The 16,908-nt window shown below is 34.2% G+C and overlaps 3 protein-coding genes across 4 annotated transcripts; 1 reads left to right on the top strand and 2 right to left on the bottom strand.

Annotated features, from left to right (window-relative positions):
• Positions 1–1,476: 1,476 nt before the first annotated feature.
• On the bottom strand, positions 1,477–3,647 carry LOC100786876 (sugar transport protein 11). Its single transcript, XM_003555796.5, has 3 exons — positions 3,036–3,647; positions 2,175–2,798; positions 1,477–2,060 (listed from the first exon to the last, which is right to left on the bottom strand). The coding sequence occupies exons 1-3, from the start codon at positions 3,492–3,494 to the stop codon at positions 1,608–1,610; spliced, it is 1,536 nt and encodes a 511-aa protein (XP_003555844.1). The 5' UTR covers positions 3,495–3,647; the 3' UTR covers positions 1,477–1,607.
• A 1,636-nt stretch (positions 3,648–5,283) lies between these two features.
• Positions 5,284–9,406, bottom strand: LOC100786343 (pentatricopeptide repeat-containing protein At3g59040). Its single transcript, XM_003555795.4, has 7 exons — positions 9,274–9,406; positions 8,903–9,194; positions 8,525–8,815; positions 7,795–8,043; positions 6,484–6,608; positions 6,224–6,322; positions 5,284–5,974 (listed from the first exon to the last, which is right to left on the bottom strand). Exons 1-7 carry the CDS (start codon positions 9,342–9,344, stop codon positions 5,413–5,415), a joined length of 1,689 nt encoding a protein of 562 aa, XP_003555843.1. The 5' UTR covers positions 9,345–9,406; the 3' UTR covers positions 5,284–5,412.
• A 2,244-nt stretch (positions 9,407–11,650) lies between these two features.
• LOC100785289 (E3 ubiquitin-protein ligase RING1) lies at positions 11,651–14,364 on the top strand. 2 transcript variants are annotated; one of them, XR_005890255.1, is made up of 3 exons: positions 11,738–12,741; positions 13,168–13,332; positions 14,055–14,364. XR_005890255.1 is itself a non-coding variant. In XM_003555793.5 (2 exons), the coding sequence occupies exon 1, from the start codon at positions 11,838–11,840 to the stop codon at positions 12,732–12,734; it is 897 nt and encodes a 298-aa protein (XP_003555841.1). In that variant the 5' UTR covers positions 11,651–11,837; the 3' UTR covers positions 12,735–12,741; positions 14,055–14,364. The 2 variants fall into 2 exon arrangements, 1 of the variants encoding a protein (XP_003555841.1); XM_003555793.5 differs by lacking the exon at positions 13,168–13,332 and having other exon boundaries at positions 11,651–12,741.
• Positions 14,365–16,908: the final 2,544 nt, after the last annotated feature.

Genomic DNA, 16,908 nt, shown 5'->3' with positions numbered 1-16,908 from the left:
TCCAACTACGGTGACTAATTCTATCTAAGCTTTGGTTCCCACTTCCCCCAAGACCAAGAGGGCATGGTAAAGGGAAAATTAACTTGGAGCAAGACAAATGATGGCATCTTCTAAGGCAGGATTGTTGTGTATTTTGATTTTGATTCTAGCAATGCTATTAATTTGCTGACTAATGGTTGTTGCAATATTCATCCTTGCTATAATTTGGCGAAGTCCATTCATGATATTCATCAGTATAGGGACCAAATCAACTGGACTCATGTACCAAGAAGTGAATCAAGTAGCTGATGCGTTGTTTAAATTTGGGATTAATTTAATCTTAATCATAATTCTCAGGTGTTTGATGGATTAATCTTAATTATGGGCCGAATCTGCCTGAATTTCTTTTTTTCAAGGTTTTAGTTGCCTCTGTATATATATATATATATATATATATATATATATATATATATATATATATATATATATATATATTGTTTTTTTAAAAAAATTATTCAACATTTAATTATAATGTTATATTCATAATGAAATGGAAACATAAAAAGTTGTTTCCTTTAATTCATGATGCATTTTTTAGATCCATAATGTGAAAAGAATAAAAATCAAGACATAATTATACAATATTACCTTTTCTTAAATTCAAATAATGGAATTGCTGAATTATTAACTTTTAACTATGACATATTTTTATTTAGGGTTAAATGTAATTTTGTTCCCTTTATTTTGCTGAATTATATTCTCTTTTTTTTCTTAAGATTCTTAGTTTTTTCATTTTCTAATTTTTTTTATTACTGAAATTTTCTTAAATTAATATTTCTTATGATAAAATTTATTTTCCTCTTCAAACCTAGACCACTTGTTTTTTCAAAAACATTATTTTTACATGTTAATTTTTTTTCCAAAGTTTAATTACATATACTTTCAAATTATTATTTTTTTTCAAATTATTTATTAAATTAAAGTAAAATATCTTCAAAGTTTCTTAATCTTTTTCTGATTCAAATTTAATTTTTTTTAATTCGTCATACATATTAGTTTTATAGTTTTAAATTTGCTTCTCTTTAAATATGACATTTTTTAAACTTTACATGTATTGACTATGTATGCATCTCTTAAAATTTTAAAAATATTATATATATATATATATATACTTCTTAAATCTATCCTCACATAAAAAGAGATATACCTCTTGTTTTAGTTATTTATTTCTTCAAATTTACCTAAACTAAAAATATCGTCGTAAGGTATGAAATACTGTCGTGATGTTATAACTCTATAGTTCTTTTACTTTGAGAATTGGGTTATAAATATAAATTCATTAATTTTATTTTTAATGGTAAAAATATCTAGCAATCGATTGGGTTATATATTAGGTTTGTGAAATAGCCTTGATTTTTTTTATACCCTTAAATCTTACACCATACCCCTATCAGCATCACAATTACATGAATACAGGATAGATAGAGTCTAATAAAATTTTAGTGAGTGAAAAAGAGCATTCTTTCCCTAATCAATAATTCAACATTTCTTGTGATACATAGGAATTCAACCTCTTTTTTTTTTTCTTCTTCCATTTTCACTCCTTATATATCATTGGCATTCTTTATTCAACTTTGGGCAGCCTCAGGCTTGCGATCATCATCAGCATGTGGAACAATCTTTGACCAAAACCAATGTGATCTCCAGACTGTATGCATTTCTTCAATGGGGATGTTCTTTGTCTCAGGCAACAACATGGCAATGAAGATGGTCATGATGAGTACAAATGCAGCAAAGAAGAAGAAAAGGCCAAACTTCAAGTGGCAAAGCATGACTAGGAAAACTTGAGCAATCGCAAAAGTGAACAGCATGTTTACGGCAACATTGATGGCTTGACCTGCTGAACGAACCTCAAGAGGGCATATTTCACTAGGCACCAACCACCCTAGTGGACCCCAAGACCATGCAAATGCAGCAACAAATGCACATATAAAGAACAAAATAAGGTTGGCTTCTCCGGAGGAAAACGAGCCTTCGCCACTCACCCCGAACTTCATAGCAATCATGACTCCAGTAGCAATCTACAAGCAATCATTCATTATGACCTTTAATATGTAATGATTTAGCTTTTATATGTATCAACGTAAATCAGTACAAAGTACTAGTATTTATTTATTATTAGTTAAATTTTTTACCTGGCAAATCAACATTTGAACACCACCTTCAAGGAATAAAACTTTTCTTCCAACCTTGTCCACAGTCAAGATGGAAACAAGAGTGGCAACCACATTTACACCTCCGGTGATAACTGAAGACATAAGGGAAGCATCGTTGCCAAAGCCCAAAGTCTTGAAAAGGACAGGGGCATAGAACATGACAACGTTAATGCCAGTGAGTTGTTGGAAAAATGGAATCAAGGTGCAAAAAGTGAGCTGAGGCCTGTATTTTGGCGTTGTAATGTTCTTCCATGGGTGCTCCACCTCTTTAGCTGACTCACTTGCAAGAACAAGCTCTTGTAGCTCCTCTTCAACATTATCAATGCCACGGATTTTTTGCAACATTTTCCTGGCTTCTTCCTTTTGACCTCTTTCAATCAGGGAATTAGGTGTGTCTCCTAAGAAAAGAGCTCCAAAACATAACAAGACGGCAGGAACAGCTCCGACACCCAAAGAAATTCTCCATCCGTTTTCTAGTTTGGAAGTTCCATAGTTGATAAGATTTGCAATTAAGATGCCAATTGTGATCATCATTTGGAAGCCCATGTTAAGTGCTCCTCTAATCTTTGCAGGAGCCATTTCGGACAAATACACCGGAACGGACTACAATAAAGAAAACAATAGTTTACTTACAATGATTAGAAACAACAATTAGTCATAATAAATATTAATTCCAACACTAAAAGGTCTAATAGATTTTGAGTTCGAGTTATGTGAATGAAAAAAATTTAATTAAAAAAAGAAATTTCACTATCAGATTTTTAGATAAAGATTAATCATCCATAAAATCAATGAATATTTCATATCAATATCATAGTGATTAAAAATGATTAGGTTTACCTGATTACAGTATCCGACACCGAAACCAAGCAAGAGGCGGCCTATGATCAGCATTTCAATGTTGACGGCGAAGCCGTTTAATAATGCCCCCACAAGGAAAAACAAGCCTCCTAAGAACATGGAGGCCTTGCGTCCCATCATCCTTGTAGTGGTGGAAGCAAAGAAAGAAGCTACTAATGCAGCAAGATACAAGGAAGAGGTGAAGAGTGTAAGGAGCTCGTTGTCAAATTTGCAATATTGGCTTCTATGGCCAACATCATCTTGCATTTGTTTATAAACACCGGGAAAGAATTTGATGAGAAATGGTTCCATAGAAGTCACTCCTCCGGTTATTCCAAGATCATAACCGAAGAGTAAGCCTCCCATGGCTGCCACAAAGCATGTAACCAATACGAATGCCGTGACCTTCCCATCAAATTGCTTTGCATTTCCCGAATCTACATAAGCTCCTCCTGCCATCGTTTAAGTTGTTGTAATTTATTATTACAAATCTCTCTGGGTTGAAGAATACTAAGGTTGGATCGCTGATGTTGTTATTGCAAATAGACAACTAGCACCTTGTATTCTGCATATTCCCTCTTCCTTAGAACTTCTTTCTTTCCTTGCTTCTGATTTGTTTGAAAAAGAAATGGTGATTTTATAGGGGAGCTGCTATCTCTAAAATTATTAGGGAGTCATAAACAAATTTTTACATGTGGTAGAAATTGCAGATATCGTTTGTATTAGCTGGAAATTAGGGAGTCAAAAACAAATTTTTACTATTATTAGATCAGCACAAGGTCAAATACTAACTTTAGAAAACTAACCCAACAAACTCCAGAAGATGTTTTTATAATATTTTTTTTCAGACAATTGCTTAAATTGATTGTAAAATAATCGATTGCATGTCTGAAAAAAATGCAATAAAAAAATATTATAGTAAAAAGAATACAAATATTTCTTTAATTTATATTATGCTTGATTTTGGTCTTTTAAATTTTTTAAGTCAATTAGGTCTCTTTTTTAAAAAATTAAATAAATTTGGTCCTTCTACTAATTTTTTAATTTCTACCTAAAACTCTTGAATTTTTATTTGTTCCATAAACATACTCACAAACTGAATCAGTTTTGTTTAAAATCTTCTTGATCTCAAAATTTGCCAACCAAAACATCATATTTCAACAAAAAAAAAAAATTCAATTATCCCTCTTTTCTAATTATATACATAAGCAAAAATAAACTATTCAAATTGGAAATAAGAACTAAAAGTGTAAAATCAACTCGACAAAGATACAAACAAAATCCCTTTTTAACACTAATACGATGAAAGCAAGATTATTTAAATTTAATTAATATTTTTCCTAAAAAAAATTCTATATTTCTTACTATGCCTTCTTAAAATTAGATGCGCAACAACAGTATGATGTGAATTACTTTCTGTGGAAAGTGTTATAAATGACTTTTCGATCAATCAGGAGAGGCATAATACATAAGTAAATAAGAAAAGTTGTTTTAAGAATGAAAAATGCTGTTAAATAAAAAAAAAAGAAATCATATATTTTCATGTGTTTCACAAAAAAACAGTTTCTTGTATTGTATTTTACCATTTCCCTTGAATGTAACCTTGTACACTTAGTTTGTTTTTTTTTTTTTTTGTGACGTACCTTGTACATTTAGTTAAACCAAGGTTAAGCAAAACTAATATTAGCAAATATTTACCCAATAGTATATGCTCATAATTTGATAGTGGCTGCCTCTAGCGACCGCAATCTTTAGATTAGCTTTTTTTTTCTTTCTCTCAAACCTAACATAAGTTTACCTTAATTAGAGATATCAAAATGAAATTATATTTCAACTTAAAATTATAATTCTATAATCTGATTCCAAACCAATTCCAATTCTGACTAAATTGGAATTGAAATTTAAACCACCATTCCAATTTCTTGAAAGAAAAAGAAAATAAAATTAATTAAGGCCATTAAATAAATTAAACTTCTGGCATAAATTACATCAATTTTTTTTCAAAAGATGTTAGTGTATTACGAATGTTGCCATTTGGCACGGGCACAGATTAGTTGATAAAAAAACTCACGAATTGATAATTACCGTTGATGACACTTAAAAGTATGTTTGTAAAAGGAACTCACTCCTTATACGATGATAATGCATTTGAAATTAACGTCACCAAAGTTATAACGGCAAAACAAGCATGCGCTAACTAGTCAAGATACCGTGAACATAAATGGATGATGAGACACAAGGGACATGATTACTTTCCAATATGACTCCCATATTTGGAGTATATTATGTCTAAGTTAAATACTTTCAATTGCTTGATAATATAATGCTACCACAAAATACAATGACTACAAGTGTACAAAATTTGAGTGTCTAGGTCTCAAAGGACTTGACATTCGTCAACTTTTACCTCTGTAGAATGTTCATAAGCCCTTGCGAGCTGGGCATCAAAATATTCATAATTATCTTCTTCTTCATCTTCGTCAACAAGTTTAACAATGCCATTAACTTTAGGTAAACTGCTATTTTCACTGAAATGCACTACGAGCTCATTAGCCTCTTCCCTTTCTTCATCTGTTTTTGCTAAAGATAGAAGAACATTTTTAGCTTTCTGATCAGGAGGAATTCCATTAGACTCCATTTCCTTAAACCAATGAACAGCACTGTCGAAGTCTCCACTTTTTCCATATGCATCCATGATAGTAGTTAAAATTGTCTGATTGGCCTTGATTCCCCGCATGAGCATTTCTTCATACTTTTTCATTACCATCTCAAGATCATTTATCTTAGCATACCCTTTAATCAAGGTTCCATAAGTGACAACATTAGGCTCAAAGCCATCTTGTATCAATCTTTTGAAAAACTTCTCAGCACCCTCCATGTCATCTGCATTGATATAAGCTGATAACATGGTAGTGTATGAGCAAAGATCTGGAAAGTATCTGCATGGGAAAAGTGATACGCAGAGAATGCTCAGTGTTTGTGCACTAAAAAATAATGTTGACAATAATATATATTCTCTAATTCAAATTTATTCGGTACATGAATTTTAATAGTGTTTGGATATAGGACAAAATTGCAACTGAAAAATAAGTTGGAGGACTAAAGTAAGACAAAAAAATAAAACAGAACGAAAAATGCATAATTGTTTGCCTAATATACACTGAAGAAGAAAGGAAATACTATTTTACCTATCCCTTCTCATGCTCTTAAACACAGTCTGAGCTTGCTCTACCATTCCCGATATAGAAAATGCATCAAGTAAAATATTGTAAGCCTTCCGAGTTGGTCTGTGGAAAAGAAAGAGAATACTATAACTTTTTTTAATAATAATAATAATAACAACAATAAGAGTAGTTTAGTACTGATGTTTGAATATAGCTTTCTATTAATTATCCAGCATTCTATTAATTCTTCACACTAATATTTTTATTTTTATTCTTTGACATACCTGATACCAGCATCAAGCATTTCCTCAAATACAGCTAATGCTTCTTCCTCCCTCCGGGCCTTCCCATACGCACTTACAAGTAAGGCATAGCTCACAACGTCAGGTCTGAGATCAGCTCTTTGCATCTAAAATTAGGCATTCACTTCAATATCTGATGAATTAATTATAAGCAAGAAATTAAAAGGGGGGACAGAGAAACAAGATGAAAATAATTTGCTATGAAGCACCGATACTTCAATTTGTTTCACGTATCTGATACCGATACTCTTGGATACTTCATTGATATGAATCAGTGAAGTATCAAAATCTATGAAATGCCAATACTTCAATTTGTTTCACTATCCAATACAATACTCTTGGATATTTCACCAATATGTATAAGCGAAGTATCCAAGCCTTTAAAGCATTTCATGAAAATCCAATAGAAATTGTATGAAACATATACTTATATTTGTATTTGCAGAATTGCAATTATATATTTATTATGTTTTATAAATTCTTATATATTTCTAAATGTGTATCTTACATATATCATATCCTTTTTTTTTTAGAATAATTGTATTGGATACATATCATATCCGATACACATATAGTATCCGTGCATCATAGATGGAGAGTCTTGAAAATGCCTCAGATTAAATAAATTATCTGTCCATGAAAGTCTTGACAATATAAGCGCTTGTGTGTAAGGAGTATGGACTTAATTTTGCCGATTGTCATATTTTAATAAAACTCTGACTGAATTAGCATGGATAAAGGTTTTCCAACCATAACAGAATTCAAATAATCTATTTGTAGGAATTAACATTTAACAATCAGGTATGTTAGAATTAGAATGTGGGTTAAGGCCTAACTCAATCCTTCAAAATCGATTTGTAAGGTAGGGAATGCCCCCACTTATATACTCTATCTTGGCACTATCTCTATCAGATATGAGATTGTGTTTTTCCCAATAAGGTAAGACTGTTTTGTACCTCTACAACAAAAACACAAAGCCAAAATAGTTCAAAATTGAGACTATACTTGGGAACTACAGGTTATCTTACACATTATGAAGAAGGAGATCTAGAATTTCACATAAGTACCCAAATATGTTGATATTCATGTAGAATATAATATGACAAGACAATTTCATTTAACACAAGTTTAATACCAGTTTCTTCCTCTTTTGGAAATACTAAAATAACGTATGATGTTAAAAGTATGCATATTCTGCCTTCAGAAAAGAATGTTGTCTGTGATAAACATGCACAGAATATAAGAGAGATAAAGTCAAAGATTGTATAAAAGATAGATAGTATTTAACTTTACCTGATCATATATGTTTGAAACTTCCTTGTAATTTGTTTCAAATGACATCAGGCTATTATAGGTTACTGTAGTTTGTTGAATTCCCAGTTCAGCCATCTGTGCAAATGTCTTACGGGCCTTTTCATAACTTCCAGCCTTCTTATGCATATAAATCATCATATTAAACATCTTCTGGTCTGGTTTCAAAGGTGAATTTTCATCATTCAGTAGGTTGTCAAACAATTCTTCAGCTTCCCTAAACTTGTTACCCTGCAGGTGAATTAAATATATAAATGCAAAACTGAAAGTCAGAGACTCAAAAGCAGTCTGTACAGTATTTAAGAAATGTATGCTGAGATCAACATAGTCATCAAAGAAACACGAGGACATGTGTTGGGGCTGAACAATCATTATTATAGGAACAAGTAATTAAAACTTTTGAGCCCATCAATCTCCGTGTTTAAACTCAGATGAAGGGATGTGTTGGAGTTGAATAGCCATCATTGGGCCCTTATTTACAGCTTAGAATTCTATGGCAAGACTGAACACATTCATCGACAAAATCCAAAAATTCAATTTCCATTAAGGAATTTGTTACTTTAAGAAGGTAGACAGAGAACATATTTGACTTTTATTCAAAAAAATTCACAGGAAACCAGAAGTACCACAACCACCACACCACCACTAGTGGCTGCAAGAGATTAAATATTAAAGGGAAATAAAAGCGCAGAGTAAAAGAATATATAGTTACCTGAACAAATGTTTTAAGAATTATCTGGTATGTGAAAGCAGAAGGTTCAGGACCCCATTTCTGCATCCTTCGGAATATTGCTTCAGCATTATTATATCTGCCTCCTTTTCCATAAGCTTCCATAAGTGCAGTCTGAGACACCACATTTGGTGCATAACCATTCTTATTCATCAAGCCTAAGACCTTCTCGGCACCATTGAAGTCTCCTAGCTTCCCATAAGCCGTGATAAGCATGAAGAAATCCATCTTACCAAAATCCCACCAGTTCTGAGTCCGAAGCCATTCGAGAATCTAAAGAATCACACAATGAAATAGCAGCAAGCAGTTAGAATCAATCGTTCACAATCAAAACCAAACAGATAACAGTTAGAATCTTACCTCAACAACAAGGTTCCACTTTTTGAGTTGTTTAAACCTAATCAAGGTACCAACAACGAGGTCTTTAGGAATATTTTGGTTATTAATCTTCTCAGCAGAGAGCACAGAGACAGCAGAACCGGATTCTTCGATTTCAGTCATGATTCTCCTCCAATTCTTCTGGTCAGCTTCATCTGCAGAATCCTTGAAAACCTCGAATTTCCTCCTCCTCTGCATGAACTTTCTGGGTTTCAACATTCCCCGACACACCACCTCCATTCTCCCACTCATCCTCACCCTCGCAATTCCATTGCTACACAACATCACAGAGAATGAATGAAGCATAACATAACTCAACAAAGCAATAAACGTTTCAAATTCAGTAAGCTTACCCAGTGCGAGTGGGTTGCAGAGGGAGTTGTTGTCGCAGGTGACAGTGTGACTTGGAAATGAGACTACACATTTAGCGAACAACAAGAGTCAATCGATGAGCCTCACCACCAGAAGAAGAACAACAACAAGATTATATATTAAGGAGGAAAAAGTAAATATAAATATCTATTCTAATATCCATAATCATTTCTTGGGCCAGTTTATTTTTTTCAGTTTGGCCCAACAACCTCGGGCCCGTCCCACTTATACAAGGGTATTGCTATTGGTACTTCTACTTTTCCTATTAGCATTAATCATTTCTTGGGTCTTTAGTCATATTCCCAAATTGTCCCTTGGATGGAAACACAACAGAAACAGAAACGTATTTCCATTACATAAATGGGGGTAGAAAAAAAAAACACAATAAATCCTCTTTATTTTATTATTTTTGGGTACCAAAAAAATTAAAACAACGAAAATATGATTCCGTTGTACATCATATTTTCGTTGCATAATTTTTTTATGCATCTCATGTGCGAGTTGGACGACTAAGATGGAGGCAGGGCACAACAATTTCTAGATCCAGATTGGGTGTATGGATCTGGGCTTGGTGGCGTGTGTGTGCATAGTGTTGGAGGACAACAATGTGGTGGTGCACAACAAAGGCATGGTGGGGCGCAATGATTCTGGATGGAGGTGGGGGCTTGTGGCACAAGAGAGAAGTCTAAGGGGGAAGGGGAGGCTATTGACACTATCACATGTATTGATAGTGTCAATAACAAAGTTGGTAGTGACAATAACAACATCCTTTATATAACTACTGAGTAGGCATGACAATTCTCCCCGCAACTCAGGGATCCCCGCGGGGACTGCTCCATTTGGGGTCCTGTAGTCGGAAAAAAATTTCCCACGAGGACGGGGATGGGGATGAAAAACCCCCCGCAGCTAATTCGGAATCAGATTATGCTCCCCGCCTCGCAGGGTCCCTGTATCCTCGCATATATAAAATTTTACTTATATATCCTCATAACTTATAATATGTGTAACATAAATATAAGGGTTAATATAGTATTTTAATAGTAAAAAAAATACAAAATAAAATTATCATATATATTAGTAATATCTCACAAGTCACAAAGACACAAACATTATCCAAACCCTAAAACGCTACATCAAACATTCAGACTTCCTTCCTTGACTTCCTTTTTCACTGTTTCACCTTCGTTCCTTCTTCACTTCTTCACCGTTTGTTTCATCGTTTCACGTTGTCTTCACCCTTTTCACTTCTTCGCTTCTTCACCGTTCCTTCTTCACTGTTCATTTCAGTCGTGAACTCATGGAAGCCTTCGTTGCACCTTTTTCTTCTTCAAGTCACACCGTGCATTTATGGGTTTCGCAACTTCAAATTGTTCTTCCTTTGTTGTATGTTCTTCCTCTGTTTTATTTATTTATTTATGCTTGTATGATTTTATTATTATTATTATTATTATTGATTTATTTTTGTGTTTTTAGTTATGTTTTAAACTTAGAATTAAACCTTAAATTTATTATTGTTGAAAAATTGAGATAAAACAAAAAAATTATATATTTTTTAATAATTTTTGACATTTTTTAATATAAAACGGGATCCCGTAGGTTCCTGCAGGGAGCCGGGGAACTGGGAAAAAATATTCCCACCATGAAAAACGAGGACAGGAAATAGGGTAAGGTTCGGGGACGGGGAGCGAGAGAGTACTTCCTGCTTCCGCCCCGCGCGGGTACCATTACTAGTGAGAGGTTCACACACTATGCACTCTTTTGTGGTAGGTTATGGATATTTTAAGTTAACAGGTGTGTTAACTTTATTTTAAGTTACAATTTATTTTCTTATTTAATAAAAATTGTAAAATATCTTTCTATTTTTTAATAAAATATCTCTTAATTAGTCTTTAATAACATATTTATCATTTTGGAAACACTTATCATTTTCGACTTGGGAACATGATTTTCAACCTTTATCTTATTGGTTCGAAACATTTTTAACATTAGATTTATATATGTAAACATTATCAAGGGACTATTAATGTTCGGACAAAAAAAGAGGCATATAATTTTCCAATTAATTTTAAACCATTTTTCAGTTTTCCGATTTCTCATGATTTTCTACACATGATTATACTTTTCTTTTGTATACATTCATGAGATTATACTTTTTGTGCAACAATTCTTTTTTATTAAATAACCATAAATAATAGAAACACAAAAGGTAAAAAAAAAATACATTAGTGGTAGACATGTATAAAAAGTTAAATTATTAAACTAAATTTATTAATTAGTATATACAACAATTCATAATAAGAAAAACTATTATAAATATACCAAATTTAGCTAGCAACAAGATGCGTTACATCTAATATCCATAATCATTTATTGGGCTGGACTGTTGTTTTTTTTGGATCTGGCCGACAACCTCGGGCCCGCCCAGTTATATAGAGCAAGATCTTCTTCAATCGGTTAGAGAAAGAAAAAAAAAAGAAGGAAACCAGATTAGAGTAGTAGTTTGTGTTGCGATTGACGACGACGATAACGACAACGACGAAGCATCATGTCTTCCGGCGGCGGCGGAGGCGGAGCAAAGCCGTTCTTCTGCCACGTGTGCAGTCAGAGGATCACGTGCTCCGATGAGTCGGAACCCTTCTGCCCGATCTGTATGGAAAGTTTCGTAGAAGAATGCAACCCTAACAACCCTAACCCTAATCTTTTCACCGAGAATGAGGAATCTTCTGATTCCGAAATCTCCTTCTCCCTGCTCCCTCTCTTTCTCTCCTCCGTATCCAGGTCCCGACCCGAACCCGACATGTTCGACCCGATGGTTTTCCTCCAAAACCACATTCAGGGCCTTCGCGCCGACGGCGCCAACATCCAAGTTGACTTTGGCCACCCTTCCGAGCAGCAAGGGTTTCGCCTCCCTGCGAACATCGGCGACTACTTCATGGGCCCCGGCCTTGAGCAGTTCATTCAGCAGCTCGCCGACAATGATCCCAACCGCTACGGCACGCCTCCTGCCGCCAAGGACGCCGTCGAGAATCTCCCCACCATCACCGTCGACGACGAGTTGTTGAACTCCGAGCTGAACCAGTGCGCGGTCTGCCAGGACGAGTTCGAGAAGGGCTCTCTGGTGACGCAGATGCCCTGCAAGCACGCGTACCACGGCGACTGCTTGATTCCGTGGCTTCGACTGCATAACTCATGTCCTGTGTGCCGGTATGAATTGCCCACCGACGACGCGGATTACGAGAATGAGGTTCGCGGGAATGGCGGTGACGGCGGGTCGAGGACTGGTGGGAGCGGCGACGGTGGTGGTGGAAGCGGCGGTGGAGGCGGAGGGGGGAGTAATAGACCTGTTCGCAGGACTGTTAGAATATATTTGCGGCATCCTGATGCTGCTGACTCCGCGCAGGACAGTGCTGAAAGGGGATGGGAGTGGGGAAGTTGGGATTGAAATTTATGTAAGTAGTTCCTCTCTCATTCTTGGTTAGTGTGTTTTGTTTGTTGTATATGATTTTGGTTGTTATGCATTCTTTCCTTTTAGATTCTAGATACATTAGGTTTTGATTGGATTTATGATTGACAATCGATGGCATTGAAGTATGAGATTGTTTTGGCTTTAGTTTTGTTGGTTGTTCTGATACCTCCTTACAGAGTCACAAGGCTTTGTAATTACTGTGATTGGCTTTCAAAAATTAAGCATACCTCCTTGTGCTAAAGTCACTGTATTGTTTGTATTTACACATTGGCTTTCAATAATTATTCTGTGTATTCTCACTTTATGACCATTTTCATATTAGAGGTGTAAATTATCTGAACTGCATCTGAGATTTTAATCTGTATAGTTTCAATGATTATAGCTTATTTTCTCCATGATTTTTTATCAGAATTCAATTTGTAATACCATTTTGCAATCATTTTTATGCTACTAATGCTAACTCTTGGTGAGAGCATTTGACCATGGAGCTGCTTGTCCCCAACTCTTCCCCAAAGAAGTGGTTAATGCGTGGGTAAAAAGAGGAAGGGGTTTAAACAACCTTCTGTGTTACATCGTAAAGTTCTAAACTAACTACTTCATTTACTTTTGGAGTCTTGAACTACTATTTGAATGAAGGTGAAGATGAAGCGAAAGGTTAACAAAAGTTACTGAATTGAAAGTAATTAATTGATCCAAGATCTGAAGATTCACAAGTACTTTGCAAAATTAGGGTAAAAGCCCATGGAATGGATTGTTTTCCACTAAGTCATATTGAATGCTGATTTTTGGTAGGAAATTTTTAAAAATACTGAGAAATGGACTTGTTCCCTTGGTAGGAGGAAAAGAGATGGGAAATCAATATTATATTTCTTTAATTTTCTTTTTTCCTCTTGTATTGTATGTAACATGTCTAAGCAAAAATACTTGGACAAATGCATGATACACAATTCTTTTTTATTCTACTTTATTTTGTAACCAATCCTTTAGATGTATATTTGTATGTTTCTCATACTTATATGAAGGGGGGAATTTATTTACGGTGAAATTTGATTGGTTTTATTGTTTCTATTCTCATATTTTGCATTTCTTATACATTATCCCATGGTTCAAGCTAATATGTGGATTGCTTGTTGGTTTTTAAATTATGTAGCTGGATTATTGCTGTATAATCTGGACCAAAAAAAGTTGTAAAATTGCATCCGTGTTTGGTTTTTTCAATTTTTATATATTTGTTCATCCAGTAGTTATGAATCTATATGTTGATATCAAGCTCTGATAGATAGTTTGTATCTGCAGGTTTTGTTGTTGTAAAACTGGAAACTATCTTGTGCAGCTCAGAGTTTCCGTGAATAGATTGGTAGCATTGCCATGTTTACAATAGTCCTTGTGAGGAATGTAAGAGATGTTATTTCCCGTGACAAGGAACTTTGTTCGATCAAAAGTCCTTTCTTTTTTATGTAGTAGATAGCTGGAACATGGGATTGCATGAAAACACCCAACTATTGAGATTTTAGGTGCTGTTATTGAGCGTTGATAAGAAACTTCTCGTTACTTTTGTACAGATCATCTTCCAAACATCCAATATTGATTATAATCCTTTATGAAATATGAACTCGTCATGGTCTATATTTCTCCCGTGTGCAATTAATTTAGGAATTGTTCTTTTAACCTATTTAGAAAAAGGCTTTGCCTGTTAGCCCACAAGCTAACCTGCTCACTTAAAAGCATGCCTGCATAAATAGACCTTCAAGTAGGCTTTTAAGTCAAGACAGACTCAAAACAAAAATGTGAGAAAAGGGTAATATATTAGATATGTCGACATTAAATTTTCTTAGTATGTAGGACTAATTTTTTATGTTTAGTTGCCAGCTTGTTTTTCTCTTGATAAACAATTTGAGTTTTCAAAGATCAGATATGATTCTATTTTCTCCAAAAAAAAGTAGTATTTAGACAAGTAAAGTGAACTGAGCAGAATCAATTTGAGTTTTCAATTTTTGTTAGAAAGGTATATCCGACCCGGAAACCTTAAAAAGAATTGCAACTAAATATATTGTGAAAGAAGTCTTATTGGGAATTTGTAAGTTGTCTCAAAATCGTATGATAGATCTGATCTGGTGTATATATAATGGAAGACGGGATAGGAATCTTGTGATCAACCTTTGTTTTTGTTTTTGTAAAGTTCTGCAGTAACTTTGACAATATGAACTATCTAAATGGAGCCCATAGTATTACATGATTAACTGACTTTCCAATGCGGTTGTCATTGAACTAATATTGATAATTGATACCAACGCCCGCATTTATCTTAAAAATTAAAATAAGTGTCTGATGCCAATAAGTGGTTCATTTGATCAATCAACACAATGATAAAGTGATATTGTGTGTATTGACTTTCTTGCATATTTGAGAAGCATGCTTTAACAACTGCGTTCTACCAATGCTCTATATATGTGCGGGATATGTCCCGTTTATTGTTGTATCATTTTGGATTTAATATAATTTACATTTTTTCCAAAAAAAAGTCACATTGCAGTGAATATATATATTTTTTTATGCCGTTAAATTAACTTTTGGACGTGTAAAGTATATCGTGGAAAAAATATACTACTTCACAATTTATTCAATAATTATACAAGATGTTGACCAATGACCATTTGCCCACCAACAATCTGTGATTCTGTTCCATACACTCTTGTTTTTATTTTGGCCTTGCCCCGCAAGAACAGGTACTTAGTCAAACTTGCATTTCTATAAGAAAAAAAGGTTAAGCAAGAACCGTAATATTAAGTTGACTTGTATAGCAATAAACAACCTGGCCTATTATTCTTTTGAAATAGGAATAATCAACCACCATTCTGAAGCTTGCTGAACAAACTTTGAGATTCTTAGGATCCTATATAAAGGAGGATGCTCATATACTTTGGAGAGCAAAAGGGAGTTGTGTTTTTCGTTTTTATCTTTTTCAAGTGCAAGGTTAATCAGGTTCCAGAGAAGAAAAAAAGGAAAGAGTCTTAAAGTTGAACATGAACAAAGCTGTTAGTGTTTATGGCCTTTTGGGACTTTTTGCAGGTGTTATTTTCAGCTCATGCATTTGTGGGACTCCCAGGAATTTTAAGGTGGAGAATGATTCCGGTCTAATGGTCAAAATTGGTGAGTTCATTTCAGCCTTGTACAATCTGGTCATAATAATTTTACCAGCATTATTTCATCTCACATTACATTCATCATATACAAGCATGCTAATATCTTTCTATCTGACTGCAGAAACATCACTCAACAACAGTACAATACCAAAAACCATTTACAATGGCTTCCTCATTCTTGCAATCAAGTTTGTGCACTACCTATTTTCAAGGGGATACAAGTCAGCTGCTCCTTATACGATGATCCTTCCATTTTGGGTGGCATTTACACTATCAGTTTCCTATATGTCAGGCTTATCATTAAGCTGAGACTTGATAGTAAAAGCGATATCCAAGACTGATAACTGCATTCAAAATAAAATCAATTCCTTACTCCAATCTTCTCAGAAGCATCCATACTAGAAAGCAAAGGAAGGTTAACTACAACTTGCTTCTCTATGTGGCACATTCTAGGTCAACTACAACTTCAACTGCAGCATGAAGTGGTGTTTTCTTCAAAATCATGCCATGTGGAAGGGAACGTTCAAAGAGATGAGTCTACAGACAACTGGAAACAAATGATGACTAGAAGTGTTATTAACAATTTATTTGTCATTTTAATCCTTATTGTGTTTTTGTTTTGTGCTGTTTATAAATAATGATCTTTCTATTTAAAAGTTAGTGTGATGATTGTAAGAGATATTATTCCGTGGCCAGGAACTTTGTTCGATCAATGGCCTTTCTTTTCTATATAGTGGATATATATATAGATGGAACATGGGATACAGGGATTGCATGAAAGCACAGTATTATTGAGATTTTAGGTACTATGATGTACTGAGCGTGGATAAGAATTTACCGTTATTTTTGTACAGATCATCTTCCAAACATCCAACAATATTGATTATCATCCTTTTATGCAATATGAACTAATCATGGTCTATAGTTCTCCTTTGCGTGTATAAATCGTTTTGATTTAGAAATTGTTCTTTTAACCTTTTTAGTAAAAGTCAAGACAGACTCAAAAA

This window comes from Glycine max, chromosome 20, assembly GCF_000004515.6.
Source record: "Glycine max cultivar Williams 82 chromosome 20, Glycine_max_v4.0, whole genome shotgun sequence".
NCBI lineage: Eukaryota > Viridiplantae > Streptophyta > Magnoliopsida > Fabales > Fabaceae > Glycine > Glycine max.
This window is presented reverse-complemented; position numbering and strand designations above follow the sequence as displayed.